Genomic DNA, 25,676 nt, shown 5'->3' with positions numbered 1-25,676 from the left:
TAGCTTCGACAGTTTACAGAAAGTCTGTTCCTTTCTTGTATTTCTTTTTAGCTTAACAAAACTATTTCATTTATATTGAACAACAGCAGAAAACAGCACATACCACAGGTGTAGTACATTCTTCCTTAAATACCACCACTGGGATATTCCACAGGGTTCTTTTCATGCACAGACTCTAAGCAGAGGAGCGGGTGCAATTGGGGGCACAAATCCAGTCTGAATGAAGAAAGGGTGATGAAGAGGTCTCTATAGTTTGGAGGAGACTGAGGGGTGACCTTATTAGTGTCTATAAATATATAAAGGGGGAGTGTCACGAGGATGGAGCCAGGCTCTACTCAGTGGCAAACAATGATAGGACAAGGGGTAATGGGTACAAGCTGGAACACAAGAGGTTCCACTTAAACTTGAGAAGAAACTTCTTCTCAGTGAGGGTGACGGAACACTGGAACAGGCTGCCCAGGGAGGTTGTGGAATCTCCTTCTTTGGAGACATTCAAAACCCGCCTGGACACGTTCCTGTGTAACCTTATCTAGGTGTTCCTGCTCCGGCAGGGGGATTGGACTAGATGATCTTTCGAGGTCCCTTCCAATCTCTAGCATACTGTGATACTGTGATACTGTGAAGAGTCTGACAGAAAACCAAGGCTAGGTGACAAAACCATTTCCATAAACACTACTATAATTATACAGCTGGTGCTAATGATGTGATTAATTTAATCTTTAAGTAAGTGTCTAATTGCAGATGAAATAGTAGGCTCTCCAAGAGCTGATGCTCCTGGTGTTTTCCCTCTTACCAAATGATCTTCCAACCTCAAAAACTGCCAAATACTCAACACATAGGTGCATGTGCATATTCTTTCACTTGCTTTATTTTAGTATCTTGGGTCCACTGTAGTGGACTTTTGAACTCTTTCCTCCTGCATATCATGTTGTGGAGCAGAAACTATTGAGAATACAGCTTTAGGTCAAGGAAGATCCTGCACTGATAAAAAGGGATTAGCATCAGTGAACCAGGAACAATCTTGCTTTTCAGTGGGAGGAAGAAGCAGTGGAGTTCATGGAGTTCATGGAGTAATTTCCTGGGAGATGGCATTTTCTTGTTTGTACATCAGCTGCTTCTCTAATAGAAGTAAGTGAACAGGTCTTACCCTGCATTCATTTTTTCCTCTTCATCTAACTGAAAGCTGAGTTAAGTATGGTGACAGCACAGAGAACTGACTGAACTTGAAGGCCACATTTCTAGGAAATAAGTGCCTTTAGATACCTCTTCCAGATCTCTCCTCAAAACTTGCTTCACTCAGGAAGACCACCAGTTTCTTAGCATATGTCAGCAGAAGTAACCATCCATGAGACTTAGAGACTTCATCTCTCAGTACATTTCTTGTGTCTTGTCCATTTGTTTATGCCATGGGTATCTCTTTCTGGTTTCTTCTTCACTATCTTAAAGAAGTATGGACTATGCCGCAAAATAATGCTAGGGAAGCTTAATACAGTAAAACTGATTACATGTTGGGGTTAGTGAAACAATATAATGGAAGTCTGAATGGCTTTTTAGGACTGGTCTGGCTCCATCTCAGCCAGACCCATGACACTAGACCAGGTTACCTGATAATGGTGTATTTCCAATATGAAGCACTACAGTAAAAGGATGAGAAGAACAGGTTTTAATGAGAGAAAGGAGAAATACAGCAATACAGCTGATACAAAAAAGTACACAATATAACACAAACGTCTAATAAATTAGCAGAGAACTTGAGAAACAGGAAGAAAGTTCTAGGTGGTTGAAGAAACAGGCTTGCTCAAAAAAGATACAATCTTAAGTCTCCATAGATATTTATATACATTCTTGGCAGTATAGGAAACATAACGTTCTTACATAGAAAATATTGACTGTCTGAAGTGGTAGTATCAATTCCTGAAGAGTATTTTCATATGGTACATTATGAAGAATACACACAGGCAATTTAGCATTCAAAACATCTCCAAGACAGGAAAACATTACAGACCCTCTTGGTAGACAGGCTTCTCCTAACAGCAGCAACTGGAACTGTTCAGTATTCCATATGAAAAAAATAAACCAACCTAGAAATAGCAAAGAATAAGCAAGACTTTTTGTACTGCACAACCAATTATGCACTGATTAGGCAGCAAGATTCAATACATAAGAATAAATACTCCTGCCTCACCAAGCTTCCCCTTGCCTTTCAAGATTGTTATTTCCCTTCTTTCCCAGTCATCTCTAAGCTTTCCTCCCAGGGGATATGAATAGGTGAGAGTGAGCCATACCTAAGTGAGAAGAGTGGTCGATTAACTATTAACCTTAAAACCAATACAGGGAAAGTTTACAGGAAGAGGTGTGCATCAGCCACAGCTCCTAACATCAGCAGAACACAGCCTTTGTTCTAATAGTAACATCTAAGCGTTATAAGGGAGCATTATGAGGGAGCCACAAAGCTTCAGATGAAAGGAGCCAGTCTCTACTGTTGTCACTATTTTGGCACTTCCAAAGCATACAAAGCCTGTTTCTTAGGAGTCACACAGCTAGACAAGCTGAAGACATCTCCTGCAGAGCACCTAAGCCCAGTTCCTAACTACCAGTCTCCTCTTCCTAAAGCCCCCAATTCCTAGCCATTTATGTGATGCTAAATGGGACTTCACTAATAGTTGCCACATGGTTGCACAGCATATGGGTCTCTGAAAGATGATGGGAAGGTGCAGCTGGAAGCATCTGACACACAGAAAGATGTTCTTTCTTCAGTCATTGCTTATTTAGACGAAGTAACCACGGTTCATTACTAAAGTGCTTGTACTAAGGAGCCAGCAAAATATGCTGCAGAAACTAACTACTGCCAGGATTGCTTAAAATTAATTTCATCTAAGGGATGAAAGAGGAATTAAAATAAACTTCTCTATAAAAGATCAAACAAAGTGCTGATACAGCATGTATGTACCCCTGTAAAAGCATTCCTTGTTCCATTCAATCATTACTAATTGAAGTATGGATAAGCCACATCCACACCACCTAGGCAGCTGTCAGGGATACAGGATAAAAAGTGATACATGCAGTAGTGAGGCAGAATTTTACTACAGATGCTGAAGAAATAATAGCAGCCAAAAGGACACTGAAGTGATTAACATGACGATTGAGAAAACTACTTCTAAAATGGGGGAAACCCAGCCAAACACTTAAATAAATGGCTTAAAAATAATCCTGGTTATGCACATCACCAAATATGTAAAAAAAGTCCTTAGGTCCTGATTGATAACCATGGGAAAAAGGGAAAGAAGTAAAGTGGGAAAGAAAGAAAAAGAGAAACAAAAGGGTTTGGGAAAATATCCCAGGCAAGAAACCCTGTCACAGAGAAAGGGCAGAACTCAGGAATATCTTCCTGCCACTGCCTGCATGCAACCCAGAACCTGAGTCCTTGGAGCCTTAGCACAGCCAGCCACCAGGCTCCATGCCTGCTTTAAAGATCTGCTGATCTAAACCTGCTGAGGTGGATCTCATCAGCTGTGTTTAAAGCAGCATCAGCACTTGGCAAGGTAGGTGCAGTGAAGGCTCCCAGTGGAGCCAAACTACATGGGTGTGAAGTGCAGCTGAAGGGAAGCAATACAGGGATCGGCTTACGTACAGCGTGCAACCCAGCACAGGACTGAGTCTTTCTGTGGAAACGAAATGTAGATAAAATAGAGGCTTTTTTAAAGAGCTGCTGAAGACTACCAGTCTGGTGAAGGTTTCCTGTCTCCACCTCACACTGAAGAGAAATTGTGGATCCTTCCCAGTGTCTGCAAACTTCAGTCACATGTGATTTCCCTCTGTAGCCCTCCCAGAAGGCTCTTGCTGCAGTTTGTTCTTTTGAACACTTCCTCTAACATTTTAGCTCTCATTTATTAACCAATTAAACAGCAACTTATCAAGATTCTTTTCTTTCCCTTCCCTGTGGTTTCCTTGGCAATCTATGTTGCCTTTAGCCCCTGTTTTGGGAAATGCTACGACTTAACATGGAGGAAATGTTGAGGAACATGTATTTAAAGGGTGGCTACAAAGAAGCAGGAGACTCACTTTATACAAGCAGTCACATGGAAAAGACAAGGGGTAATGGGCACAAGTTACTTCTGACAATGAGAACAGTCAGACATTGGATTAATTTCCCCAGGGAAGTGTTGGACTCCCCACTGTTGGACACTTCTAAGATCCAGCTGGACAGGGTGCTGAGACATCTAGTCTAGGTCATGCTTGCCTAGAAAGGTTGAACCAGATGATCCTTGAGGTCCTTTCTAACCCAGTATTCTGTGATTCTTTACATGTTTAAGACAGGGCAGACTGACACACAGGCACTCACAGCAGCTCAGGTGCAAAGCCTTGGTAAGAGAAAAGAAGGTTAAATAGCTTTTCTATGTGAAATTTATGTGAAAAGGGTGTAAAAACAGCGTGCATTTTAAATACTTCCACCCAGCCTGCTTGGCAGAACTCAGTTCTTTTGCCATTAGATAGCAAGAATTAGGATTTTGTTTATCTACTAAGTGACTGGAAAGTTTGATATGAAAAAAAGACAACCTCTTTGCTAGACAAGCCTTTCAATGTGATACCTGGCAATGCACATGTACAGTATGAAGTGTGTGTACATATATAAACACACAAACCCCTCAAACTAAGAAACAATGCATTAATGCTGCTCAATAAAAACTCAAAATGGTTCAATTCAGGGGATATTTAGTAGTAACCGTGTTCTGACATGCTTTCTGACAGTGGGAAAGGTTCAAGCACTGCTGCTGGATCCCAGAGCTCCCAGTTCTCAAAGCTAGGCAGCTATGGAGCCAACACACATTCGCATAGCAGCTGGAGAGCATGTTTTCACCCCCTACTGCAGGAAGAAGTAAGCCTGTTTAGGGGAACACAGACTCAGCCATAACTGTGCCACCTTCCTGTGGGAAAGAACAAGTAAAGCTCCTGTAATGAGGAACAGAACATGTGTTCAAGGACCAGCCTCCTTGAGGAGACACTACCATATTATGATCATTCTGGAAGTGAATGTTCTGAAGTCCAGGAGGGAATAGGAGGGCCAGGTTGAAATGTAGGTCAAAGCTCCCTGGAAGAAAAATCGGGACAGACAAGCTACCGGCCCTAAGAATCCTGTTCGTGAGCTTGTGACTGGGAACACGCAGCAGTGCCTTGGTGTGGATTCTCTCTAATCTCTGCCATTTCATAAAGTTTTGACAACTTGTTCAGAAATGAAGGGGAAAAGTGGCCAAGTTCCTAAAGATCTGGCAGCAGAATGCAGAGAAGAACTGAACACTGCTAAGGGGGAAGAGGGAGACCACCGGTGGAAAGAACTGACCAAGCGAAAACTGGAGCTTTGAAAGATACCCACATAGTCATCAAGCCTGGCTTAGCACCCCCATTGTCAATCACATCAATACACCCCTCCCCACAGTGCTCAAACCAGAAGGGCTTCTCCAGCCCGTGTGCTCGGGCCCTGTCTTTTGCACTGTGGCCACTGATGTCTAGGCCTCTACTAGAGACACATTATCTGGTGTATTAAAGGCTAGTACCTAGGTGATAAACAAATAACTCAAACCCCTCCACAACTGGTCTGTGTGGCCTGCGAACAGGAAAGCTGAGAAAGAAAATGTTTATGAGTGGGATGGCATATGGCATGGATGCTGCAACAGAGCAAGACAGAGACCCAAAATGCTTGTGAGCCATCCCACTTCTGTATAGGTTTCACTCAGCATTGTTCCATGATCTCTATAAGCTTTGCAGACCCTGAGCACACAGGTGCATACAGACTGTCTGTGAACACTCATGGCAGGACATTAAAAATGAGTACAAAGCGAGCATGTCATAGTGAGCAGTGCAGGAACAGACAGCATGAACTTGTTTAAATCTGACCAGCTGTGGCTTTGGATGAAAGACCTGGAGGACAATTCATAGATTTCTGGCTTTTATCCTGTAATATATTTATAGTGGTTTTTTATTAGTAGCATTATAAGAAAACTCATTTATGGTGCTTCTATTGAGACCAAACGCACAATTCTCTGTTAGTAATGACTCCAGAAGATCCTAAGCACTGAGTTTTTCTTGTTATTTCGGAATGGACCTTTTTTTAACAGCACAAAGTAATGACAGCATTGGTCACTCTGCTTGGAAATTTGAGATGATTTTCAGTTCACTTCCATGCAGCTGGAGAAGGTCAGGAAGCAGTCTTTAAATATTAATGTTTGAGCACAATTCAAGCCAACTAATGACATTTATTTGGGGACATTGTACTAGAACTGCATTCTTTCGAAAACACAACTGGTGTTTTTCAGTAAGTCAGAACGACTTATAAAAGCCAATATACACCAAAGATGTGGCATAAATTTGAGACACTATATACTATTATATTCATTTTGTGGTGCCTGCCTTCTGTTTCTGTCCTCAAGTCAAGTGGGGAAGCCAGTATACATTTCTAGATCTAGTCATAGAATCATAGAATAGTTAGGGTTGGAAAGGACCTTAAGATCATTGCAATGCTGAAGATCCAGAAGAATCCAGCTGTGTTACACACACACACACAAAAAGACTTTGTGTATTATTTTAAAATCAGAATCTCTTCTGAGTGTTGGTAAAGGGAGAGGACGATGAGTGTTGGAGGGACCAGAAGGATGAAAACGGTCAGCAAAAAAAACCACGCATGATAATTCCAGTTTTACTGGCAGTATAATAAACAGTTGGTAGAGACTCTGTGGAATAAGATACAGCAGGTCTTGGGCTGCCTAGGCCTGAAGAACAAAAAAATGGAGTCAAAATGAGAGAGGACAATAATGAGTGGCGTCATCCTCAAGCAACAGAAAATATGAAGGAAGCAACAATATGGAGTTGAGTTTATCTCACTTCAGTACAGACAGTAACGGTGTAACACTAATTAATGTAAACATTAATTCAAATTGAAATTTGAATTATTTAAATGACTGATTTAAATTTGCACTATGGCATTCCTCCTTATCAGCCAGGCATGTATCCCCTCCTGCTCCCCTGACACATTAATAGTACTTCCTCAACCAAATGAGGTACTAGTTGAGGGAGCCAGCTTAAAGTTAAAGCAGTGGTGCATTTTCAGCCAGATCCATATCTTAAATCACTTAGTGGTTCCAAAAGCCAGCCTAAAGGAGGGACTGAAATCTCACAGCTGTGCCAGGGCCACGGCAGAGTGGACTGGTTTAAGCTCCTACAGAACTCCATCCCTAAAGCAGATTGTTCATGAGACCTTTAACACTAAAAGCTGAGAAGGTATACAGGTCAAAGTATGCTGAAAGAAGCATGTGAAAGAATTCAAGTTTTGGTCCTATTCAACCCTTTCAAAATAAGCCACTTTGAAGCAGAGAAATAAACTCCTTTTCCTCATCTACTAAATTATAATCACGTTTTCCAAATCCTATGTTCAATTCAGGAAGTGTAATGTGGGCTAATAGAGCATTCAAGTTGTTGAATCAAGTTTTATTCTGACAAATCTGCCAATAACATAAGAGAGAGCAATATGAAAGGTCAGGCAGAATATCAGTAATGGTTACATACCGATCTAAAGCTCAAACTATACTGTTGTCTGCCTACAAAGCACAGTTCATGGTAGGTAGACTTCACCCCTACCTATGGCCTTGTCTTATTATCACAGCTACAGTACCATTACCAATTATCCGATTAGTGCACAGATTTCCAAGTCAAATAAATCAAAGTGTATTTTTTGGCATTTAAAATTCAGGGTGGTAAAAACACGTATGTGAAGGAATTAACTGTCAAGAGAATATGAATAAAGCACACCTCCAAGCATCTTAAAAATTAGCCACAGAAGCCTTCAGTTTGACCTGACACCCATATATTCACCACCATGTTTCTTGTGTGATAATATATTTTGTCATACATGCTTATTCATCAGAGACCAGAACAGCTCTGAAAAGTCAAGCTGAAATTTAAACAAGCGCTGTTTGGCATCTTTAGTTTGTGTTAGACCAGGTGGCAGCTGTTGGAAGATCATTTTGATTTAACAATTTTGTGTTTTGTTAGCAAAGAAAAACATTGTCCATCCAAATCCTGCTGACAGTGAATAAATATTTCTCCTCCGAAAGACCAAATATTTTCATTTGTCATCCTGCTAGCTAGGGGGAAAAGATCTGGAAAGATTTTTTCCCTGTATGGACTCAACTATATTTGAATGGTTCAGTGTTTTATGGGAGGTGATTATTACTCTATACTCAGCACTGCTGAGGTTATGTCTGAAGTAGTGCATCACACTTTGGTCATTATACTTCAAAAACTGGATAGATTTCTAAGGAAAGCAACCAAAAGATGGAAAACTCTGTGGAAGGACTGCAAGAAGTGGGCTTGCTCAGTTTAAAATAGAAAGTTAAAAACTATTATTGACAAATCCTCTTGTTTGTAGAAGGTTGTAATAAAGATGAGCACATACTGGCATTGGGACTAGTAATAACTGACCAAACATGAGACTGGACAAATTTATGGCAGAGAATTCCACCAGGACCTGTTCAGCTGACAGCCACCACCACTGGCTCACCAAGTCCCAAAGCCACAAATTGTTAGGGAGTAGCCTGGGGAAACATCACTACAGGATCTCCCTTTTCTCATACTCTTCCCTTAGCATTTGCTATTAGACCCTGTCACAAACAAGATCCCAGAGCAGCCTGACCCTTTACACTGACCAAGTGCCTTTCTCACACTGCCCACTTTTTCAGATGAGACAGTACAAAACCCTGTTAATTGTGAAGAGCAATTAGCCCTGGAACAAGCCAGTTGCAGAACAAGAGCAGCCCTTTACTAAACGCCTGAAAGAACAAGGGCAGTTTAGTATACTTGACTCCCTGTTTAAGAAAAGAAAGAAAAAACTATGCTTACTCCTCTGTCAGGAGTAAAACTCTCTCTTTATTGCAACCAAAAGCAAAAGCCTTCATATTTGTAAATCTTGCTTTTAGCTGACAGAGGCACATTTGTTTCAGTTTGAAAGATGCTCCATTACCTGTAATTCTCAAAATTTGCACCGTTTCATTTGTGTCACAAAGACATACAGTTAAAAAAGGGACAAGTAATCTTCTCACAGATCTCTGCTCCCATTTAAGCCTTTACTAGATCTTTAGCTGTGAAGTTGTGACGTAAAAGATGTAGTGCTAGACTGCAATCCAACTTAAGAAGCAAACGCCATCACTGCAGTGCATTCCAGGTAGCACAGCAGGAGAAGAAATTATTTAAGACTCTGTAATTACTTGCTTCTTTACAACTTCACAGAGCTGCTAACTGGAATGGAATAGAGAAAATGCATTTATTGTTAGCTCTGCTCTTCGCAAAGAATTTTGGCTGCTGATTGTCTTTGGCATAACCATTATTTAGTATGGATTTCCTGCTTAACGTTTCAAGAAGTTAAAAGCTCTAAGAAGTAAATGTTCTGCTTTTACAAAAATCTGTTTTTAAGGTAACAAGCCAAAGAATACAGGAGACAGCACTCCGACCTCGACATGCTCAATATATTAATACAACTCTTTAGTGCTAAACGCACGCTTCAGTGTGTTCATATATATTATTTTAAGAGCAACAATAAATTATGATTGCCAAGAAATGTGTCAGGTTCTTGAAGGAATCTACAGTGCATACACACAGTCCTTTCAAATGACACAGTTATGAGGAAATCTGATTATAAAAGACTATTTATATGTAGATGGCACCTGGCTGTCAAATCAAGGGAGGCCGTGTTTTGTGTGCTGTACGCTGTCAGCCATGTTTTTCTGAAGGGAGGATATTAAATAAATCAAAACAAATGACCTGATGGCTGTTATATATAGATGTGATGAGAGGCAGAGAAAGCAAGTGAGCCCAGGTGTTTGTATGTGCAGCTTCTAAGACTGCATTAAGTAAAACCATAGGAAATCAGCTAAGTCGCTTGTAGAAAATCTATTTGTTCAAACTAGGATCAGAACTTGCTCTAAAACGTCATCCTTTGCTCATGTCCATTTCTAATGTCAAGGCTGTAATTTCCCACTACACCATCTTTGCCAATAATGAGCAATCCTAAGTCTCACATCAGCAACACCCATTCTGGGCTGATACAGCTGCTGGGAGATAAACGCTGTGAGCTGCATCACCACAATACTAACAATGAGCAGCAGTCCCTAAAAAGAGTGGGGTTTTGACCCCAAGTGCACTCATGAGCTGGTTGACAACATAGCCACAAAAACCTGTGCTGACCCAGCTGATGAGAGGAAATGAACAGCGAATGATGGATGGGGTTTCTTAGGCCAGTTTCATTACCATGACCTGTGTACCATAAAACTAGGTCCCAAGTTAGCCACCAAACTTTTGCAAAGGACTGCAGCAAAGGAGTAAAGAGGTGGCAACCTTTATAAATGTGAGATCTGGAACTTATTTTAGCAGCAATGAAAAGCACTCAGGCTGCTACTCACTTAATCCAGAACAATGGGGACAGATAATTCGTTTCCTAAATCTGATCATTTTTCCAGGTTGCTATCATAGCCATACACATTGTAAACTAAAATTTGGATCCCATGGGCAATGTTCAGGAGTATCATTTCTGTGACATACAATATCAGATCATGAGATGCTGGTAGATGAGTTCATACAAAAATATTAATGGAACATACATTTAGGCAGTCAGAACGATTAACTAGGAACAAAAAATATCTGGGCACTTTGTGAACTCAAGAATCTCAAGTCCAGGATGAGGAAGACTTCTTTTTTCAGAAGCATGGACAATGCTTCAAACACAATTTATCCAAAGCAGTTGTTCTAGACTTGAGAAAAAAAAAATTGCTTACCACGGAGAAAATAAAACAGTTTTATCATCTTAGCCTAACCTTTTCAGGTTACAGAAGAATATACTACTAAGAGGAGGCTTAGCGTCTGAATACACTATGAGAAACACCCTTTTTGTTTCTTTTACAAGTTCCTGAAGACATCATCCATTCAGCTTGCAGTCACACAAAACTAAGGGCACAAACACAGTGTTACTCGTTAATGAAGAATGGCAAAACATTTTCTTCCCCAAATCTGTGTGTGAGGGAGAAGACAGGCATTATACAGTTAAAGAAGAGTGTAAGTCACATACTCCCTTCTCTATCATTTGATATTTACCACATTAGTCTGTGAAAAAATCCACATATTTAACAGTGTTCATATAAAATCACTACTAAAAGAGAGGGAGGTTGAAAGAAAGCACTTGTTTTCTGACATACAGTCAAGATTTCCACCCTGACCTGCTGACCTTCATTAGCTTCCCCACTTCCCACCCTAGGAAAAGATATTGCTCAGAACCACTTGCATCTAACCCCCCCTTTGTTCTACAGAATCAGCAAGAGACAATAAATTTCCTAAGGAACTGATGAGGTGCTTTGTGACTGGGAACGTATCCAGGTCCAAGCAGAGTATTCCATGCAAAGAGGCGGCTCTCTCGCCATTTGAGACGTGAGACCTTTGCTTCATCTTGTGTCGGAGGCGAAAGGAAGAGAAGGCAGTGAAACCATTAACCAGCTTCTCTGTGGGGTAAGCACTGGTTTACTACTCCTCATAACACCACCACAGGGAAGAAACCAACCCACGTAACACCGAACGTCCGGATTCAGTGTCAACTAAGTTACAAGAGACACCTTAAAAAATACACATTTCTTGTTCTTTCATGGATTCTTGATCACACAGGTTACAGTTGTGATCTAAAGGAAAATGACAGAACAATAAAGAAAACCAAGTATGCTGTTTAAACAAAATACTGTTAAGCACTCAGATAATTTTGCTGTAAGGAAATTACTTCAGGACATAAACAAAAATGTACACTCAATCATTACATCAAATGAAACAATTATATTAAGGTTCAGTTTACAAAAGGTTAACAAATAATTAGTAGCGGTTTTAATAAATAGGTATTTACTTATCATCTATTATCAGTCCAACAGATAGCTTCTAGCTGTCTATAGTACTTTCTACTGGTGTGCTTTCAGCCCTCCCTAACACATACTACACATTTCTCTAACATGAATTACAACTCGCAGAAATTATTTATTAACCCTTCATAAAATTCTAAGTAAACTTTAATACGAAGCATGACTACACTATTCCAGCCCCATACCCCAGGACACATCAATACTAGCTCTTTCAAGATTTTATTTAAAATTCTACATTTTCGTTGGGAGCCACATCACTAGCCACAGAATCACAAACGCCTACAGTGGCTTAGCCAACGCACTGCAGACACAAGAAGTGAAACAAAAGTGGTGGTGGGAGATCACAGGGAACAGTTCAGATTCTTCCAATAGAAATGTCCTGGCTTTTCTGTAGGAGCAAACATTGATACCACAACAACAGAACCAGAGGCCAAAAAAACACGGAGTCTGATGTAATTCAATACATTGTTTTTCTTTCTTTTCAGAAACAAAACCCCACAATACATTATAATATAAATAAATAAAACAGAAAACACAAAAGTAAATGCCAAAACCTCCACTAGGATCTTAAAAAAGGGAACAGCCAACTATTTTTCAGATGCAGCCTAAACTTCTCTTACCTTCAGATATTCAATATACTTAGAAGTGTCCTATGTAGTGTATCAGACTTAGGGAACAAGATGTATTATATTTAGGTCTCCTTTTTTTTCCATCTGGTATTTTCATCTTCAAAATCCCACCTTAGTCTTTTCCATCAAATTGCCTGATGTTGTTTAACAAAGTTCAGCTCAGACTTACACTTTGCCTTCACTTTCAGAGCCTCTATCTTCATTCTTACAGTCCTCTACCAGGTCTTCACACTCCTGTGTCTTCTCTTCCTCCTCCTCCTCCTCATCTCCAAAAGTCTCTTCTTGCATTGTAGTAAAAGTGAAAGACCTGGCAGCAACTTGTGCAGCCAGACCAGATGTGAAGTTTAAATCTGTTGATATGTGGAGCTGGGCCAGCCTATGCTTGATTTTTGAATGCAATGCATCCTCAGAGGGAGACTGTGAAACCTCTACTCCATCCGTATTGCTCTGCTTGAGTTCTTCAACTTCTCCTTCATGCTGATAACACATTCTTTCTTCAGCCCCTGTAGAAATACCTTCATCAGCAGTACTGTCTTTTTTTCGCTCCATCTCAGGATCTTCATACAAATATTCTGTCCTGCTTTTATCAGCAGCATTCTCTTCTGGATTAGAGTCTTTTTCTTCAGATTTATCACAACTTTGGCTGCAGTCCTGCTTTTCTGTATCTGAATTCATATGTGATGCCAAATTATTTAGTAGCTTCAGCGGCTCTACAGGAGACAAGGGTTTCACTGCAGCTTAAAAAGGGGGAAAAAAAATGAAATGATAACTAAAAGCAAGCTGCCATATATAAATAATTTATTTGTGTCTGAAAGAGGTGCAAGGCTGTAAGGGTCAAAATGGCCTAAAAAAAAATCCCCGTAACAACAGAAACAAAAAAATACAAGGAAAAAAAGTAAAACAAAAGAGTGTTTTCTAATTACAAAGCTGAAGTGAGATGTGATTGCTACTTGTAACTACTCTTAAAATCAGTGATGTAAAGAGACAGCACGAAACTGATGATGCTTAAACCCATCATCAAACACAGATGATGCATTCAGTGTTAAAAGTGAAAACCAACTGCACTGTATACAGACTTGAACTGTCTTGTTTTTAAACAACAGTTTACCTAGTCCAGTAAAGACAGGTGGTACATGACAAAGTCTTTATAGGCAATATCTGATCTCATACACCACAACATGTAAATACAACACTTATTCATACAGTCAGGTAAGGTGTCCTCACAAATAAAGTGTGGTTTAATTTAGCCTCTCTTGAAGTAAGTAGCAGCAGTGAGCCCCATTGCCAGCAACGGGATGCTTGCCAGGAAGTCTCTCCTCCCAGTGTTAAGGGTTAGTACAACTCGGTACAATCACTTCTTGAAGAACAGACGTCTTTCTTTTTAAGGAAACGATATAATGTCCATTTCCAAGTAACAGATTCCCTAAACTGCAGCAGCTCCATTAGAATAGCAGCACGAACATAAATGACAGTGGCAACAGCAGATTCCCAAGTAGCATTTCCCTTTCTAATTCCATTCTGACTTTATCCCTGTAAGCAGAGATGAAAATAACTCTGGGAAATACATACACTTTTCACGGGAAACACAAATTTACGGTATTAGGATTTTTCCATTGCATCTTATTTCAGCAATCTTTACTTTAGCCAGCTGAAGGCAGGTGCACCATTATGGCTGTCACACTGATAATTGTGTCATTTAGCACACTGAAAGGCTGTGGCTTCCAATTCATATCTCATTGTCTGTTTTGAAACCTTCTATACAGAAGGAGCACAGCACCAGACTCATCTCTGTTGTTAATGGGGTAGTTCTTTCCCCCTCTTGTAGAAAACATGCTGCTGCTTATTTCTGCCCATTTGCTTGAAGAGGCAGGAATATGCATAGCATTATTTGCTTATCATTTGGAAGCAAACCTGTTGCCTGCTTCCTCCAAAGAATACTTCCAAAGCCAAAATTTCTTGAAAAGTAGATACCTCAGACTGGCAGCTGGCCACTTTGCTGAATGATTAGTTAACCTGCAGTAACCAATTCTCAAGAGTGTGGCTTTCTAAATCTGAGAAACAGCTGTACAAGAACTGTTGTATGGACAAGGTGGGAGAAGGGAGAACAGCTGGGTGCAACACAACCACTGACAGAATGAACTTCTTTGGGGAGAGAGGTTAGGGGAAAGCCTTGAAGTGATTCTGCACCAGAAGAAAGTTTTTTACAATGTTTGACAAATGAAAACAAAGCCACTAACAGCTTCACATACCTCCTCAAAAGCACTTTCATTTTACTGCCTCAACAGGATGCCAAAGGACCTACACTCCCCTAAATCACATACCGTCTAGACAGTAAGCAGTATTACCATGGTGCTGGGCCTGGGCAAATTTGCTTTAGTCTAGTGGTCTACTAAGGTGATGTTTTTCTTCTAGAAGCCAACCTATCATTTCCAGTTGACTTTATGCTGTGTTCTTTAGACTTATCAACTTGTTTGGAGCCGACCTCTTTCATGCGGAAACCCTTACCAGCTCCTCCTTCAACTAACCAAATAAACCTAGCAAACCAGAATGGCTTGCTGGGACCCTTGGCTAATGTGCCTAACAGATTAAAGCTTTTGTGTATTTCAGGATCTTTATTCACAATAATCACAAGTTAAGAGAACACAGGGTTTCTGGAATGTGATCATCCTGTAAAAGCAAGGCTTAAGAGGGCTATGGAAATAGTGTGGTATCACAGCCATCTATTGGCTTGGGCCAATGGAGACAAGAAGATGAACTTTTCTGGGTTTAAGGCTTGAAGATAAAGCAAGCCAGAAATGTGGAAAGCACAGCTCACAAAAATGTTTCTTTAAGGAATGACTCTTGTATACAGATAAATTAAAGTCTGCAGCAGTCATATTTAACTGATTTGTGATTCTTTTGAAGAAATAATGAAGAAATTCCTTAAAAATCAGTAGATGTTATGTCTGCTGTTCATATCAGTCCTTCAGATTAGACACACACAGTCTCCAAGCCAAAAGGAGACAGTATTAACTACTTTCATGAACCGCCCTCATGTTTTCCAGTCTTGTACAGAATGGAAGTAATCAATGCTTAGTCCTAGGCAGCTGGAGGAAATCACACTTTCCTCCCTCCCCACCATTGAATCTCTAATCCTAAAACAATGGAATATCTATACATGGAAAGGAAAGGAACCAACATGAGCTCCAAAGGCTTTCAGGGGAAGAGTTAGTGAAGACTATAGGACTCTTTCCAGCTGTGGCCACAAATGGCCTGAGGATACGCTGATGTGGACAGGTACCAGCTGCTGAGCTAGATAAGGAAATGTCCTGCAGAATCTCTCCTGACAAGAACTCTCTCTGCAACAGTCACTGGGTCTGTCAAGACTTGAACTGGAGGTAGAATTGCTTCCTTCTCTCTTCAACAGTGAGGAAGGGAAGACTTGAGGAGATTTATGTGAAGTGTCACATCTTACATGGGAGGAATCCTACCCTTGAGCAGACTCTGATGCAATCTGATGTCTTAGGGTTTTTAATTCAGCTAGAAGAGAAGTCAATACCAATGGGTAAGTGATTTCTTTTACCACAGTTGTCGCTAAATTGACGTAAAGAATAAAGTTGTGAAGAACAGACACTTCGGGGGTTTGATGTCTCATAAATAGGTATGGCCTATTACTGTGTGTTCCCACTAAATTACTGAGAGATGCAATCCATGGTCTTTTTCTGGTAGACACTGGCAGAGGTGGAATCTGTTGCCAGACTTCAGGGTTGTCTTTCATAACACAGAACATGAAATTCTTTCAAGGGCTTTTCCTAACCTGTCTTTAGGAGGAAGGAATGAAAATGGAAAGAAGAAGAGAAAAAGGAAAAGACAAACTACTGCCGATTTTAAAGATAATAAATCAAACAGCTCAAGCAGTTAAAGGAATGAAGTTGTATCCAGGCTTAGTGCTGGAACAGAGACAGACTGTCTTGTTGAGGCAAGAGAAATATTCATATTCCTGCCTTTAAGTGCAAGTGGATGGAGATACCCAGCAGTCCTCAAGAGTCAGCAAAGGCCAGTTTGGAAGAACTCTTCTTGTGAGGTTTTTGGGGGTTTGCATTTTGTTTGCATGTTTTGTTTTTGCAAACACATTCTGTATACTTACTCTCTCATGGAAACAAAAGCCAGTCTTACTCTTTCAGGAGCCTTTAATATTTCAAAGGGTAGCTCTTCACTTTAACCTATGTATTTTTGTAAGGCTGGGGTAATTTCTAGTGGTTCCTTTAAATTCTGAAAAGTAATTTAGTTACGAGCCCTGATTAAAATTCTTATTTACTAAAAAGCCATGAAAGAAAGCTCAGTTTGCACGGTTTATAGCCTAACAGTTCTCTTTATGCTGTCTAAATACTTTGTGTGTTCAGCATTTTAGCTCAATATTCTCTGTACAGCCAAATTCCCATTTCTTTGAGTTCTTTTCAATATATAGTAAAATGATTGCTGCAAGTAATATAAAGAGATAGAATACCTCATGCACACAGCTCTATCAAAGACACTTCTATAGCTAAGCACTGTCCAAATACTAACATAGTCAGAAGTTGATGGCAAACAGACACCTACCCTTTCTTAGAAAGGAATTAATTTTCAAAAGCAATGCTTACCATGGTCACTGAATAGCAGCTGTTTCCATTTCTGTCTTTCTATTTCTGAAGCTTTAAATCCCAGCACAGATTTCAATTCTTGTAACACCCTCTTAGATTCCTGTCTCTCTCGTTCTTGTCTCTCTCTTTCTTCCTGGGAAAAGCAGTAAAAATCTTCTCTTCTGTATTCATTCTCTGTATCTGAATAATCAACATATGCTTCCAATTCCTAAAGAAAAAAGAAAGAAAGAAAGAAAATGTTGATCTTCACTGTCAGTGTAGACGCTGTCCTACAATCATGACCAAGTGATCTCAACTCTAGCCAACCACAGTAATAGGATGGAGCCCAATTTAGCAGAGCCACTGGATCTGACACTGCTCTCAGTTATATTTGCATTATTTTGGAGCAAGTCCACTCATTGAAAGTTAACATTACCGCAGTCACCTGAGATTTAATTTCATACACAAGTATGATCAAATGAACACCTTGAAAATGGGAGTCCATTTCCCCATAACTACACGTGGAAATAGGCAATGCTGATGCAGGTTTCTTTTTTTTTTCTTATATTTTATTTTAATTTACACCATAAGTAATTCTTCCTCAGTCAGGCAACTCAGTAATTTAATGTATGTAAATATTAGGTGGATGTTGAGAATAGCAAACTCCTCCTCCAATTTTAACTACATTGGCTTACAAGCATTAAAAAATGGAGCTTCATTTATGTTATAACAGACAGTCAGTAAAGTTAGTCCCAGCTCTTTGATGTGGAAAAAAATCTAGAAAGAATACATGTGGGATAGGCTTGGGAGAGCAGAGCAGGGGTGTTCAATCTGCTCTCAGAATGCATCTGCAACTCAACTCTGGGATGGAGGAGGCCAGCCTCTCTTAAAGACAGCCCAGCCATCACTCACAAGTTTCCCAAACAACACAAAACTGTTCACTGTCACAGTCTGTTCCAGATATTCAAAAATGTTGAGATCACTTAAACTAAAGTCAGGCTGGTTTGTTCTGAAGCTTGTCAATGTTCATCTAATAGTATGTAAGACAGTTCATCTAATAGTATGCAAGTAGGACTCTGTTACATACCACCTTCTAGGAATTCACTTTTTTTTTCTACATGTTTCCTATATTACTCTGACTTGTCTTGCTGCTCTCCTTTGTCACTTATTTTTTATGATATATCTGAGAAGTGAATGTTGGTGCTCTTTTTTTCCAGGATGGGGAATACCTCCCCATGGAATGGCAAAAAGAATACACATGATTTTTTTTTTAAGTCCAATTATGAAATGGCACTGGATTCCTACTTATCTGTCTCGAAGGTCACTGCACAAGTAACTGAAAAAGGAATGGATACAGCAACCAAGTCCCAGTTATTGTTTAAATGATCCTGTGTATTTTTTTTACCTGCTCTTCAGGGATTGGATCTTTGTTTTCTATGTATATGGCAGGCTGTGTTAAAGGTACTGAAGTACGCTGTAGGCTGTCACAGGAAACTTCAGGTTTGCCTTTAAGGGGAAAAAAGAAAAGGGATTAAAAAAAAAAAAAAAAAGAAAAGAAAAAGACTGAGTGTTGAATGATGGCTTTGACTCACTCAGGCAGGGCCCAGGCGTTTTCATTAGGAAAAAACTGGTGAAAAGACTGGTTAGAATACACTGAAACCCTGTGCTAGAGAGCAGTTGAATAACTTGGCTGTCTTGGTATAAGCTGGGTCTGGTGAAACTCATCTTGAAGCACTTCAACTAACAAATCTCAGAACTTTCATATACTGCAAAAACCTACAGATGGCAGGAAAAACTGGTAAAGGCAGAAAACAGAATCAGGGCCAAAGTTTAAAAAGAGAAGTAAAATAGTAAAATTATAGGCAAATGGGCTTCAAATAATTGGAAAATACTGGAAGAAATCATCAAGCAAATTTTACCAGAAGCTATCTGGAAGGTAGCAAGGAGGTAAGTGACAGCCAGTGTGGATTTGCTGAGACCAAATCGCTCCAATCTCATTTTCCAATGCAGTAACAGGTTTTATGAAAAAGAAGCCAAAGACATTCTGCATTTTGTTTTGGCTTTTGATATAGCGTCATGAAATGCTCATAAGCAAACGGACAGGAGAAACTGCTATCAGATGCTTAGGACAGTCTCTTGGATAAGCAGACTGTAGTTACCATTTTCAGACAGGAACAATGCAATGAGTGAGGATTTTTGTTTCAAGCCCAGTACTTTTTAATATTTCCAATAGGTGAAAAAGTGTTTCAGCCCATTAAGTCTGCTGAGATTGGGATAACCTGCAAGGATACTGAAGGGCACAATTAGAATAAAAAAATAATACTGGAAAATCAGAGATACAGTCCAGGAAGAACTGGATTTCAGACACAGCAGTTTGGTGACAGTGACTGCAAATTCTTGTGCTTTAGAATAGCCAAATGATTATTTGTCACAATAACAACTGACTGGGCAGCTCCACTGAGAAAAAGATGTAAGGACCCTAGTGGTCAACTGTTCCCTGTTGAAAGCAAAAAAGCCAAAATACATACTAATACATATAAACAACAGCACTGACCATCAGACACATGAAATTACATTTTTATTCTGGCACTGATCAGGCTGCAGATGGAACACAGTGCCCAGTCTGGGGTTCTTTCATTCAATAATATTGTGGACCAACTTGAGGGAGTCCAGATGAGAACTAAGGAAATGATCATAGGACCAAGTATAATCTTCAGGGAAGAGCTAAAGGACAGTCATGTAGAGAAGACAGAAAGAAACATATTAACTGTCTTCAAAAACGTAAGAGATATACAGAGAAAATGGATTTCCATTGTGGGTGGATCCAAAGTAGTAACTTTCTACTGGAAATGGAGTTAAGTGCTGGAATAGATGCCTGGAAATACTGCAAAATGTCTCTACATAGAGGTTTTTAGGAACAGGTAAAAACATTTACTCACAAACACTAATTTATCCTTCAGAAGGGAAATGGGATAGATGCCCTTGCCAAGCCCCACCTATCCCTATTTTCAATTTCTAATATGTGAATACTTAAGGATGATATTCTGAAAGTAGGCTGTTCATGCCAATAACAATTTTAGTGGTGCTCAGCTACCTGTTTCTGCAAACAAGGAAAGTATGTAATTCCCTAGTTGCCTGGGCTGAGCTAAAGATTAGACACTCTAGAAGTATCTAAATGTAAAGTTTTAAAGAAAGATGAAGCATATAGTGAAATTTGAAGTGGAAAATTGACATATTTATTTTATAAATATCAAACACCCTCCTCCACTGCATAACTCTGCCTTCTAATAAAAACATTTTTATATATTAACAGCAACAACAGAAATATGCTCCTGAAGATGTGAAGACAAATTTGGATGAGTATATGGAAGTTACTGATTAAAAGCTTGCCTTCCCAAATCAGAGGAGTAAACCAGCTGCTCTAATATGTACAGACTGCTGTGTTTGCCACCTACATGGGATGCTGCCATTGCTAACGATACGCTTCAAGATCATGAATTCGCAGTGTTTAACTAGAACTGTTGCTGCCGTAGTTTCTCTCCAATGGATCAAAGGACTGCAAGATCCATCAGCTTGTAGCAGAGTACTAAGATATTGCTCTTACAAATACCTTAAAAGGTTCTAAAGAAGTTTGACAAAGATAGAGACAGTTTAAAAGGAAAAAGGATGGAATTTAAACAGTTTGAGCAATATTATTTCAAAGATCATTAAAACAGCACTGTAACTAGTCACAAAGAATATTCTGCTCTGCAAAATTAGCAGCAGATTATTATATGCTTGAATTGTCAAGGCCTTAGGTGGTAAATGATTTTTAAATTTGATGGAAAGGTGAGAGAATAAAGTGAAGATGGCTGAAAGTCACAATCAACTCACATGGGAAATGCGCAAAAACCTACATGTAAATGAATGATAGGTAAGTCTATCATTGACCAGTGAATTTAAGTAGAGGTGAATTACCCTAAAAGTGCTAAAGCCCCACCTGCTCTGTTCTGTGGCAGGCTCAGTAACTAACAGCACTGGTTCTAGAAATGCACCAAATCCTGTAAACAAAGCAGCCAAACGGCATTCATTAAACCATATACTATAATATACACTAGTATCAGCACCCACAAAAGTTGATGGGAGTGTATGAATGTTCAATGAGTTACGACTTCAAGGCTTTGCTTTGACGGAGTTTGACACAATGAACTATTTAACACAGCTGTAAGAAACTTGCTTTGACACAGAATGATTTTGGGCAAGAAGCATGTAGTGCTTGCTGAAGGAGGCTCATCTGTTTAGACAGAAGGCAATTAAAGGGATGCAAAACTGCTCTGAAAATAAGTGACAGGCAGCTACACAGGATGCCACAACTAGGATAGCTCATGTTCACAACAGCTCCTTAGTGGCTGGTCTTGATTTCATCCACAGCTTGAAGAGTTCAACTCACAGAAGCTGCTTAGAAATGTATCAGGAAAGTCAAATCTAGTTAGATAAAAATAGTTTTCAGTGACTAACATAATTTAAAAGCAGCTCCAGTGTGCTTGGTGTAAAATAGAGACTCAACCCCAGCACATTTCCAGGAAAAATCAGTGGGCAAAAGTGAAAGTGAAGGATTTTTTTATTTCCCACGCAATCCCTCCCTTCTAGATCACACACCAGGTTATTTTTGTACTGAACTTTAAAAGGAAGCAAATTATAATAAAAGTGCCTGCTGTGAAATTTATACACAAAGTAAAAATAAAACTAAACTAACTAAAAATACCACGGCGCGCAGTCTAGAGAAAACATTTAAGGAAAGGGAAAAAAAAGATCAGTGGAACTGCTGGTTGTGGAGGGCATCAACAGAACACAACAGGCTAGCACGTGCAAATGTATCAGACTACATCTAATATCCTCAAAGGCTGTTTTACACAGCACTGAGAGGGGAGTTGTAAGACTAGACTATCAGGCAAAGTACACACAAATTTGGTTATATCATGTCTGAGCCTGCACAGAACGAGCACTAGGCCTCCCAGTGCTCCAGTTCTGATGTTAAGCATGGACAAGGTCAGCTTGCATGGTTCACAGCGATATTTGTCCATCTAATGGACAGCTCACCCATATATCATTAAGAACTTAGCTCACTACAATTTTGGATTTCTGTAGGTAACTTGTTGATACCCCAAGTCACAATTTTATAATGCAGTCTCCATTACTAGCATTTTTCAGATGCTGGGCCATGCCTTCCTAGGACAGTAAAATAACTCCTGGAAAAAAGAAAGATTAGAAATTACAATTCAACTCCATGTCAGGAGAGCCTATGTTCACTTATGTTATTTAAGCTACTTGGGATTCACAAGGAGAATGGCATCTAAGGAGAGGGGCATAGGGAAAAATGTTGGGATATGCTGCTTGGTTTGCCTAGCAAACATACAAATTAGTTCACTCTCTCTGAGAGAGCAGGTAAATGGGTATTTTATGCTCAATACATACTCTACAATTTAAAATGTTCCAGAAAATGCCACTGCCAAGAAAGTTTCATAACAATGCCACTGTCATTTCAATGAACTACATAACAGTAAATGAACTACATGTGCAGTAAATAAATGAAAATCTTAGGGACGATTCATCACAAGCCTACCCCTTCACAAGTGATTCATCAATCAAAAGCAAAAAGCCACTACCTGTCCACACCTGGAAATGTAACAAACTGAATCCACAGGTCTAACTGTGGATTAATTAGACCTGTGTCTAACTAATGTTAACAGTGAATAACATGTTCACATTTTTTGCTGAAACAAAAGCTTCAAGGTCATCACAGTGAAAAAGTCTGACCTAGTATATGGGTTTTTAAAGTCTACGGTTTTAAGACCCTCTTCAGCTAAAATTCTGATACGCACGCTGAATGCTGCCTTTGACCCATTTGACCATCGTATCTCTAAAGTGTATCCTGTTACTTGCTAAATTAATCTCTCATGTTTACCTTTTTTATTTGGGTTTCTTCCGCTCATTTTTTCCACCTGAGAAATGGCTTCTTCCCAGCAGCTGTTGCTTGCCTGCATATGAGGCTGAATGAACTTCAGTTTCTGTTCCAGAACCTGATGGGCTTTTGTTGTCAACTCAGGTGTCTCCTTAGTGCTAACAAGTTTTTCAAGTTCATCCTCAAGAATTATTACCCTAGGTGATGAGGAGATGAACAGAAGTAAGAAACAATAAATATGACTTCACCATTCCTCCAAGAATTCCATTTAATATCCTGTTATTTTCTCCAAGTTTTAAGAATCCAACTCAGCCAACTCCTCAAAGATGCCTCAAAATTTTAAAAATAAGATCCTTTTCTCCTCATCAAGATACACTGCTCACCTGCACTTGTTTTAGTAACTCTTACATGTAAGACTTAAGGAGTACGACAGTTTCGAGTCTTTCACTAAGGCAGTGATGAATCTTTGAAAATATTTACTAGGTAGTTACTATGAGCTGAACTTTCTTATAAAGCATTTGATACGTTGCAAAATTAATGAAAGGTAAATATGTTTTCAGATTTTTTTCAAGGAAGTGACAAAAGTAGGGCAAGATCTTAATGCACTGCTCAGCTTTGAATTTCCATCAGACACTTAAAGAATAGCCAGGAAACAGTATCAGCTTCCATATTGAACCAAGGATCTTTGACTCCATGCTATGTGCAGATATGCCTGTGATTGCAATGACTCTATGTATCTGCCTTCTTCCTAACAGCGTATTTGCTTAATTCATGTGTAAACTTACTCATTGAGCAGTGCCTTGAGATGAAGCTGCAAGCTCCGTACTGCTGTCTGAAGACTGTTCAGCTCTCTTGAATTTTGCTTTGTTCTGGTTGGCCATTCGAACCCCGACTGATGCTGAGTTTCAAAGTACCGATAAAACTCATAGCTTCGCTTGAGCTCCTCCAAGCAGGCAGCATGTGTATGAGGTAGGCCTTGAGTCACATCAGACAAAATATGATGAGGCAGCCGTTCAGGGGAGACCAAGGGCTTGGGGGATGCGTTGGCTGGGGAGAGGAGCAGCACCAGCCTCCGGAAGAATTCTGAACTCTGCCCTACCCAGAGCTGAAAGAGGACCTGCAAAACAGGGGAGCGTTAGCTCTGTGCACCTGGGAACATAGCCAGCCTCCAAAGTAAATGTACAGATACACATAGGAAAACATTCCTCAGCCAGAAACAAGACCTCTGAAAAACTGTGAAAATCTGCTGAATGTTTCTGAAGGATATCCTAGACCATGTGAGGCTCAGATCTCACAAGCCTTAGATGACTGCTAATTATTTGATGAAGGACATTATATGCAATTATACTCAGAGGCCTAAATCCCCAAATTTCTCATCAGACAGCTTCATTATTTGCTATAATCTCCACATACCCTAAAGCTCATAAAGAACTGCCAAAATTCCAGTGGCGGCTAAGACATTTTATCCTTTATGATGCCAAGCTATCATTTCTACAATCTACTGAGTATTGCACTGGCCCACACCCAACCTTGAAACACAATTCTAATTGCACTGTACTTCATCAAAAAGCATTCTACATCTGAAGAAAACTAAGCTGATAATTTTTATTCCACCAAAGTGAAAATTTCACCAATTCCACTAAGGAGGGAAAGGCTTGTAAGAAATGAATTGCTTCACAATGTTATATATGGTACAAAAGAGGTAAGTTCCTCTGGGAGCAAGGAAACCCACTAGTTCAACTTCTTGAGAACTCCCATTTCCAATGCAATGAAAAGGCCTGTTTTCTTAGTTTCGAGGAGACTGTTGGCTCAATACCCCATGACAGAACAGTAGAATCTTTTATCTTCAAAATGAAAAGGAAAGGTTATGACACTTTTCTCTGCAATACAGCCCTTATTAAAAGGCATCTACTGTAGGTGAGTATGAGGTGTAGTCTGAAATCTGTTCTCAAGCATTCCAGACTAAGGAAGACAAAGTAATTATTCTTCATGTTTTTTTCCACCCTACCCCCCTCAGCTGCAGAATAGGACTAAGAATTTACTTGTTCTGAGGTTTTGGACCTACAGGATTGGAAATACTATATTTACAGTTTTGTAATCATACTACTGTGGACAAGTAGCAGTTTCTTCCAGTGTGTAAACAAATCAAGAGCAAACCAGTCAGAATAGTAACATAAAAGATTAAATGCCTTCATATAGATATGGTTTGATATACCATAAGGGTATATCAAAAATACTTGGATGCAAACTAAAAACAAACCCAGAAATTTCAAAAGAAAAAAGATACTTCTTAATTTACAAAAGGTGGTTATGAGAAGAAAGAACACAGAATGATACAAAATTAACTGGCTGCCAAACTAAAAAGCAAACAAATGGGCAGCAATCATCCACATGTCCCTGAAGATGCAGTGCCCTGGATAGCAAGCCAAGAGCTCATGCTATAGTAAGCACAAAAGATGACCAATCCCCTTCACCAGACACAAGGCAAAAGCAGTGAAAAGTAGCAAAAAAAGGAATGGACTTCAGCAATTTATAATAATCCAAAACCTACCTGAAAAAGGCACAATGATGA

General features: G+C 39.6%; 2 protein-coding genes across 8 annotated transcripts in view; both read right to left on the bottom strand.

The window, feature by feature from the left end:
- METAP2 (methionyl aminopeptidase 2) overlaps window positions 1-25,676 on the bottom strand; it is a 258,513-nt gene that overhangs the window by 57,784 nt on the left and 175,053 nt on the right. The gene's annotated exons all lie outside the window — the stretch shown is intronic.
- The window catches only part of VEZT (vezatin, adherens junctions transmembrane protein), a 63,629-nt gene continuing 39,601 nt past the window's right edge, over window positions 1,649-25,676 (bottom strand). For 4 of the 7 annotated variants that reach the window (XM_062611303.1, XM_062611304.1, XM_062611305.1 and 1 more), the window contains 5 exons: window positions 23,890-24,221; window positions 23,108-23,301; window positions 18,569-18,669; window positions 17,185-17,392; window positions 1,649-13,302 (listed from right to left, as the gene is read on the bottom strand). In XM_062611303.1, coding sequence (XP_062467287.1) covers window positions 12,731-13,302; window positions 17,185-17,392; window positions 18,569-18,669; window positions 23,108-23,301; window positions 23,890-24,221 — 1,407 coding nt within the window. In that variant the 3' untranslated portion in view covers window positions 1,649-12,730. Of the gene's footprint in view, window positions 13,303-13,346; window positions 14,096-17,184; window positions 17,393-18,568; window positions 18,670-23,107; window positions 23,302-23,889; window positions 24,222-25,676 lie in introns of those variants that run through there. The other 3 variants (XM_062611306.1, XM_062611307.1, XR_009963336.1) reach the window with 2 other exon arrangements.

Source organism: Pezoporus occidentalis, unplaced genomic scaffold, assembly GCF_034315485.1.
Source record: "Pezoporus occidentalis ecotype Australia unplaced genomic scaffold, CSIRO_AGI_Poc_V1 ctg152, whole genome shotgun sequence".
In the NCBI taxonomy this organism is placed as follows: domain Eukaryota; kingdom Metazoa; phylum Chordata; class Aves; order Psittaciformes; family Psittacidae; genus Pezoporus; species Pezoporus occidentalis.
The sequence above is the reverse complement of the archived record's forward strand: the minus strand, read 5'-3'. Positions and strand labels throughout refer to the sequence as shown.